The 8,549-nt window shown below is 36.7% G+C and overlaps 1 protein-coding gene across 1 annotated transcript; it reads left to right on the forward strand.

Moving 5' to 3' along the window:
* Positions 1-2,824: 2,824 nt before the first annotated feature.
* On the forward strand, positions 2,825-7,696 carry trim109 (tripartite motif containing 109). The gene is made up of 6 exons (XM_026284425.1): positions 2,825-3,471; positions 4,990-5,085; positions 5,190-5,423; positions 5,745-5,836; positions 5,927-6,042; positions 6,259-7,696. The coding sequence occupies exons 1-6, from the start codon at positions 3,025-3,027 to the stop codon at positions 6,762-6,764; spliced, it is 1,491 nt and encodes a 496-aa protein (XP_026140210.1). The 5' UTR covers positions 2,825-3,024; the 3' UTR covers positions 6,765-7,696.
* Positions 7,697-8,549: the final 853 nt, after the last annotated feature.

An 8,549-nucleotide genomic window follows, 5' to 3' on the forward strand; every position in this document is an offset into this window, starting at 1 on the left:
CATATTCTCCACAGGGTCTTTGCAAACAAGACTGCAAGGGAAATAATTGGGTCCTAAATTCCGAAATGTATAGATTGACTACCTGCCTATAGCTTTATTAGTTATTATTTCATCTGATGGCTGTGTCAGGATTGTTGTTAGAAGGGAATATGGCACTCTCTAATGGTAAAAATAGCCTACAAACACTAAGATACTAATATAGATGCAGATCTGAATGTGCAACAGTATGTTCACTGAACATTTCGACTCCAAATCAAACGTTTAAATAACTTTATTGAATGAAAAGAACCGTAAAAATTTTGGATTTGTTATGATATGACATTTGTTCAGTGGCATCCTGGGTAGCACTTTTGTATTTCTTGTTTTCCTAAACACAAAATGGCTTATAGATTTTCTTTCAAAGTTATAAGCTTCGTCTATCAAGAAGCCAGCTGCAGACTCAGTGAAGATACTTGAGAAGGAAGATCACATCTGACGACAGAAGAAAAATCCAGGTAAAGATCACAACGTGTGGAAATATTTGCCATATATAATATTTTCATCATCGTTATAATGTTATCTACCCTGAGACGGCAAAGCTGAATTTTCAGCAGCTATAGACTTCAGAATCACACATAATCGTATTAAATAATTTTAATATACCGTTATGATCCTCAATTATACTTAATAATAATGGTTCTTATTTTAAAAAAAACTGTTAATTGTTTTATTTTTTTATTTTAATAGAACGTTTAAACGTCAATATTTTATTTGAAATGTAAATATTTCGTAACTTAAATGATTTCATTGTGACTTTTGATCAATTTAATGCATCCTTGCTAAAAAAATATATATATTTTTAAAGTATTTAATTAAAACTCAAAACAAAAACATGGTAGTGCCACAAATGATTAGCCAACAAAAACTGTTTTCAATATTCATGAAGGATCACGAGACTCGGGAGACTGGAGTAATGGCTGTTTATGGATTCTGGGATTTTCCGTGGGAGTGGAGGTGAATTACACTTGCATAATAGCGCCATCCAGTGGACTCAGGAGATCAGTGAAGAGCATCTGTGCTAAAAAAATATTCTTCATATTCACCTTGGTGAAACAGTTGCTGCATAGCATACTGTTGTATGGAGGATATATATATATATATATATATATATATATATATATATATATATATATATATATATATATATATATATATAGTACAGACTAAAAGTTTGGACACACCTTCTCATTCAAAGAGTTCTCTTTATTTTCATTACTATGAAAATTGTAGAGTCACACTGAAGGCATCAAGGGCTATTTGACCAAGAAGGAGAGTGATGGGGTGCTGCGCCAGATGACCTGGCCTCCACAGTCACCAGACCTGAACCCAATCCAGATGGTTTAGGGGTGAGCTGGACCGCAGACAGAAGACAAAAGGGTCAACAAGTGCTAAGCATCTCTCGGGGAACTCCTTCAAGACTGTTGGAAGACCATTTCAGGTGACTACCTCTTGAAGCTCATCAAGAGAATGCCAAGAGTGTGCAAAGCAGTAATCAAAGCAAAAGGTGGCTACTTTGAAGAACCTACAATATGACATATTTTCAGTTGTTTCACACTTTTCTGTTATGTATATAATTCCATATATAATTCCACATGTGTTAATTCATGGTTTTGATGCCTTCAGTGTGAATCTACAATTATCAGTCATGAAAATAAAGAAAACTCTTTGTCGTAAATTGTTCAGCTATGTGTAGTAAACATTCAGCATTGTTTCTGATAAAGTTATTTTATATACTTAATATTGTATATATTTTTATCATTATGTGCAGCAGTGAAGGGCCTGGATATACAGCAACTGGACCTCTGCTGTAGCACAAATATAGAATTTATATTTTACATGGTTTCCAGATGAACCAGACTGATGATTTATGGTCTTTAGCTGATAGCTGATGTAAGCGTTTAGATGAAGGATCAGCTGGACTGCCAGCTGGTAGAGCTGAGATCAATTTGATGACGGTCAAGCTTTTTAGAGCTAGAAGTGGCAATTGGACCAGAACAGTAATGCAAATAGCACAAGATATCCTACATTGTGATTTTATTCATTTTTTTATTTTGCTGCATTTTTGCACTGAGCTCTGGATAACTTCTGACCCTTAACTCTGATTATACTTTATATATTAATCTCAATTTCCACTACTGTTCAAACATGTGGTATCCGTAACCGTAATCATCACAGAATCCTGAAAAAAAAAAACTGCTTTCAACATTGATAATAATTGATAGTAATAAATGTTTCTTGAGCAGCAAATCATTTTATTAGAATATGACACTGAAGACTGGAGTAATGGCTGATGATAATACGTTTATTTTAAAACACATTACAGTAGAAACTTTTTTTTTTTATTGTAATAAAATTTTTATTACTGTATTTTAAACGTTTTTACTGTATTTTAGATCAAATAAATTTGGCCTAACTACACCAAAATATAAACTCTTTCAGTAAGTGGATAAAAGTAATAAAGGGACTTTACAGTGTTGAGCATTACAGTAACTAAGACACAGTAACTAATTATAGTGTTGAAAACAGCCGGCTTATATTATATGCACATGTGATCATCCAACCACCTGTTGATTCCCTCCATATCAGACAGAAGGTCAAATCTGACTTCGGCAACATGAAGCTACCATTTGTTTCATTCTAAATGAACAAATACAGTTGGTAGAAATCAGTTAGACTGTAATTTAAATGTGTTTGAGGGCAGTGATATGATTTATAGAGGCAAGTTCATCTGTGCAGGGAGTCATATGACTTCCTTTATATAGCACACTAGGACAAACAAGTGTTAGTCAAGTAAGGGCAGAGGAAGATCTCCCAAACACGCTCCTGCCCCTGCACATGTGCTAGACATGTGTTGTCATTTGTCTCCGCAGCTGCTGGGACAACAGCTCATATCTAAACCCCCCTGCCAGTGAGTGTTTGGGACATTTAGGGGACACAAGCAGCATTTTGTCAGCCGACGTATTTCAAACAAGTAACCTAGTTGTGATGGATTCTCGGCTGTCGAAACAGATCCAGTGCTCGGTGTGTTTGGGGGACTTCACAGATCCAGTGAGCCTGCTGTGTGACCACACGTTCTGCCGACAGTGTATCAGCAATCATTCCCAAAGCTGCCGTCTGAAACTGTGTCCGGAATGCAGGCGACCCTATACCATGTGGGACCTCCGGTCCAACCGAGTGCTGCGGAATATGGTGTCTGCCGTGAGGGAACACTTGAGCGAGCAGCAGGCCCTCAGGGACGGGACCGTAGCGGCTTGTGGAGCAGGAGCGAGAGTGTTTGAGGATCCAGAGAAGCTGGTGTGTTCAGAGCATCAGGAGAGACTCAAGCTGTTTTGTGAGACGGATCAGAAACTGGTGTGTCTGATCTGTAGGGATGGTGAGAGACATCAGGGACACACGTTCAAACCTGTGGAGGAGGCAGCGGAGCCCAGAAAGGTCTGTAAAGGACTGATGGTTTGAGTTTGACGCTGCTCAAGTTTCAGGTCATATCCAGGTCAGCCATACGAAAGCAGAAGTTCATTTGGTTTCTATTTTGGATGTATCTAATTCCACACTGGATGTGAGAGAGGTTCTGTTTGTGGTCTCAGAGACGCCAGGGTCATTTTACTGCCATTTCTGTTCAACACTGAAGCATGCTTCTTCCTGACTTTTGACAATTGGCTGGAATACGCAACTTTTGCAGATTTTAGCTTAATTCCAATTTGCAGTCTGGACAAGTCGATAATAGTTAAGAAAGTCAGAGCCACTTTACAGATCTGAGATGAATAATTTAACAGAAAATCAAATAGTGTTTGATTGATAAGTTTAGCTGATTTTAAACACATTTTGTTTTCATTTTCATTTGTTTTCATGATGCCTGTTTCTGAGTTTCTATTCAGACTTTGAAAGTCTGAAATTCCTCGGTCAATTAGTGTATGATTTTAAGTTTTTACGTTTTTAAGATACGTTTTTCAGCTTAAACCATTTACAAAGTTGCCAAGTTGGCTATAGTGGTTTTGAAGCTGTACAAATAAGCTCACAGTGGAAGTCTGTTAAGTTATGAAGTGTATATTACTAAATTAGAAGAACTTGTCATATTCTAAACTGAACTTGGTAACATTTTCATACATGCTTAATACATTCATTATGTTTCAGAGATTTTAAAAATGAAGCTTTAATAATGCAATGGATCTTCATATAAGATCTTGCCTGTTGTCTATTTTATTATATTGTATTGTATTGTTGGATATCAGTCATATTTTTGAAATGTACATTACTGTGGTAAAATAGAGTATAACGCTTCAGTTATACTGTTTTAACTTGCCAGAATCCAAAACCCTAGAAGTTGTTGAAAGAATGTAAATGGAAAGTAAGAGGTTAATTTTAAAAGTATTCAAAAGTGACATTATTTTGACATGTACAACACTGGGACACTGGGATTTCAAACATAAGGCTCAAAAGAACCTGAGGAACAAAGATAAATGTAAGCAGCTTCTGGAGCATTTGTGTAAATATACTCATCCTCGGGTTGTGCCAAACCTGTATGAGTTTCTTTCCTCTGCTGAACATAGAAGAAGATGTTTTGAAGAATGTTGGTAACCAAACAGTTGGTGGTCAACTTAGACCTTCATATTAAAAAATCCAATGGGCCTAAAAACTGTTTGGTTGCCAACACACTTCAAAATGTCTATTTGTCTTCAGCAGAAGAAAAAAAGTCATTAGAACAACTCCAGGCTGGGTAATTGATGACAATCCATTTAATCACTATGTATGTTGATGTATTACATTGTAGATGAATAATTAAACACATCGAAATGCATAATTGTATATTTACTTCAAGTCAGAAGTGCTCTTTCCTGCTCCTCCGCAGGATGCAGCAGATCACTAGGAGCAGGACTGAGCACCGGCGCCTTAAGGTAATGTCTGAAATATTCATGTCAAACGCCCACAAGTCTGTCCCGTGTGTTGTTGCAGAATTTATTGTTAGAGCCTCTGAGCTTCCTGTCGAAGGAGAATGAAGAGCTGCAGGCTCTTATGAAGAAACAGACGAATGAGATCTCTAAAACAGAGGTGAAAAATACACCTCACACAAAAGAGTAAAACAAGCCATATAAAGACTTCATAAAGTAGAGCCGCAGGGTTCATTACTATCTGTCATCTATTTTGTTGCTCAGGAAAGGTCTCGGCAGCTCTCTGCTCAGATCTCTGCTCAGTTTGAGGAGATGCACCAGTTCCTGAAGAAAAAGGAGGAGGAAGTGAAGAAAACGCTGGAGAAAGAGGAGAAGGATATGATCGAGAAGATGAAAAGAAACCGAGCAGAAATAGAAGAGAAGCTGAATGATGGAAGAGAGAAGGAAGGGATTCTACGCTCGGTCTTTGAGACTGATCAGCCTGACGGCTTTCTGCAGGTTCAAACAAACAAATGCATTCAGCACAGATTGTCCAATTAATGCAATAACCTCAACAAAAGTAAGAAACAAAAATGTGAAAAAAGTACCTTTAGAGGGACAGCGACTTCCCACTGAAAGTGCCCTTAAAGGGACACCTTTGTACTCTGAATATATTAACTACTAGTATATGAACATTGAATATTGAGAGTGAAAAGCAAGCTTAAGATTGTGATTTTTGGGAGTTATATTATTGTTGCATATATGTAACACTGGGTTATTCATAGCTGTGGTTCTCAAAATGCTCACCATTTTCTTTGTCTGGTTCTACTTCTCCTGTAGTGGTGGACTGAGAAGGGGCTGGACTTTGTCGAAGAGATGAAAGACAACGAAAGCTGCTGTGAAAATAATGACATTGTCTCTCAAACAACCAAGTAGGACAATATACTGCACTGCTTCAGATAAACATAACCGGCACTGTACAGTAAATATCCCATCAGTTATATTCATCTCCTGCATCGTAGGTTCAAGTCAGCATTGAAAAGTGTGAAATTGACACCTAATTCTCTGTTCCTTGGCCTTCACGAGACGCACCTGCAGTTTACTGTGTGGAAGGAGATGCTGAGCTTTATTAAACCAGGTGAGGACATCAGATATCTATATATGTGGACCATGTATTAGAATGAATGTTAAAAATATATAAATGTCTATTATGGAAATTAACATTTTGCTAATTTACTTGGAATAATAGTGCTTTTATGTTTTTAAGTATCATATGGTCACCAAGGCTGCATTGTTTGATTGTAAATAAAGTAAAACTACATTGCATTTATCTTTCACGCTTTGTCTTCCTTAGTCCCTGATCGTAATGTCATACATGACTGTCATGACCCATACCTGAGGGTCTCCTCTGATGGACGCAGTGTCGTCCGCACATCCAAAAAGGGGATTTTCTTGCGTCACAAAGACTACAGGCCTCTGGCCAGGACCCACAAGACCTTCCAGTCAGGACAGCACTATTGGGAAGTGGATGTGGGAGCAAAGATAGACTGGAGTGTGGGCTTCGATGGTGGGTCTATAAGCAACTTAAACAAGGACATTGGGCTTCACCTTAAGCATGACCAAGGCTACTGCATCAAAGAGTATGAGACAGTGACAGAGATCGATCTGACGGTGAAGCCACGCAGGATAGGGCTGTACCTGGACTGTGACCGGTGTCAGGTGTGCTTCTATAACACTGATGGCATGACTCTACTGCACACCTCCACATACCCTTCATCCATCCCTTACTCCCTCAGCCTCTCTCCAGGAGCTTATCTGGGAAGGAAGAATGCTGATCCGCTCACAGTGACCTGGAACTGATCCGTCTGGGACACTTTAGTAAGATGGCTATAAGAAATTGTCCATTTATGGTTTTTGAGGAGATGTAATCGTGCTTGAGAGAGTAGTTACAGGCTGCTGTATTTACTTGCTCAGTTTTTTAGCGGGTGGATTACTTGATTTTATCTTAGAATATTTGTGACAGGCATTAAAACCACCAAATTTATTTTTGTCCTTTTAAAGCCATTTCTGCTACATTAGAAAAAAGAAATATTCTTTGGTGTATAATATATATAACTATAAATATATAGCTATAATAACTATAACATACCTTCAAAATTTTGTAGAACATAACTTCACAAATTACCAAGTCATAATTATAACCTATAAGATATAAAGTCCAAATTATGATTATAATTTTGTCAAAATTATGACATGCTTAGCCATAATATGAGTAAAAAGTCATTTTTATGTAATAATTGACTTTATCTCAATTTCAACTTATCATTTCACTTATGACTTTTTATACCATAATTATGACTGTTTATGCCAAAACTATTGTCATAATGACTGTTCTGCTGTCATAATGACTGCTTATTTTATAATTTTGAATGTTTTGTCATAATTATTTCATGGCTGTAATGATGTCATAACGACTGCTTATGTCATAATTATGGTTTCTTTATGTGCCATAAGAGGGCAGTGTTATACATTTTCAGTGAGAACACAGGGACTGACTCTGGAAATCATGGTTTGGGATCAAAATATATTAATAATGGTAATTAGATCTGTCTCTATGAACTCGCATAATATGGGTTTGATATTGTATCCCAAAGTGTGTATTAGAAGTGAATGCAGTTAAGTGCAAATATATTGTCTGTAATGCAATGTGGTCTTGAGGCTTGATCTAGACTTTTTTATATTATAAATTGCTTGTTCTGAAGTTGACGTCACATTAAACACATCACAACAGCCGTATCTGTGCAGGAGTTGTCTCATATTAGTCCTTTCAAGAGCTTTTGTTCATTTTGTGACATCTTAATGTGACCTGTGGTATTGCAATTGACATAAACACTACATTTGTGACCACCACAACACCATACGTCCTCAGCATCACACTCTCTGCCAATGTTTCTTTTAATATTTTATTGGGTATATTTACAAACACCAACATGCATAGAGCTGATTCACAGGGAATTACAGAACTCAAGAGTTGGTACAGTACATAATATGCTTTAAGTGTGCTACCAGTGATGGGCATTACCACACAGAGCTACGCAACTCATTACCACACACAGGAGATCGATAGAGAGATAGACAAGAGGAACAGATCAAAAGCAGATCAATAGTATGGTATATTAACCACAAACAATAAGCACTCTATATTTATAATGCAACATAGCTGTTTCTTTCTGCAAACATATTAATGAAATTCAAATGTCACAATTATAAATGCACAGTTATAATGAAAATGACTACTACAAGAACTAAAAATAAAAAGAAATAATTATAATAATTATAAAAAAAAAATGCATCATTGCAGTTTGCCCTGTGAGGTAACTATTACACTAAATATGATTTATTTTAAAAAAAATTACCGAACCCCTGCTTGCTTGCTTACTTCTCCAACCATATGGTTTTATTATATTTTCTTTGTTTTCAAAACACGGACATTAAAGCTCAAGCCAATTACAATGCTAACTTCTCAAGGAGCTAAATCTCAGACTTTGTAGTCTCCTAAACTATATCTTAAAAACTTTATCAACTGTCCCTTGACAAACTCATACATGCATAAATCCCATACATTAATTTTACTTATATTTACAG

Source organism: Carassius auratus, chromosome 16 (genome assembly GCF_003368295.1).
Source record: "Carassius auratus strain Wakin chromosome 16, ASM336829v1, whole genome shotgun sequence".
Taxonomy (NCBI): Eukaryota; Metazoa; Chordata; class Actinopteri; order Cypriniformes; family Cyprinidae; genus Carassius; species Carassius auratus.

Excerpts from the sequence above, each read along its gene's own strand:
- trim109 (XM_026284425.1), top strand. The coding sequence starts at position 3,025 with ATGGATTCTCGGCTGTCGAAACAGATCCAGTGCTCGGTGTGTTTGGGG. Across the intron at positions 5,837-5,926 it reads ATTGTCTCTCAAACAACCAA|GTTCAAGTCAGCATTGAAAA; the intron begins GTAGGACAATAT and ends CCTGCATCGTAG. Across the intron at positions 6,043-6,258 it reads GCTGAGCTTTATTAAACCAG|TCCCTGATCGTAATGTCATA; the intron begins GTGAGGACATCA and ends TGTCTTCCTTAG.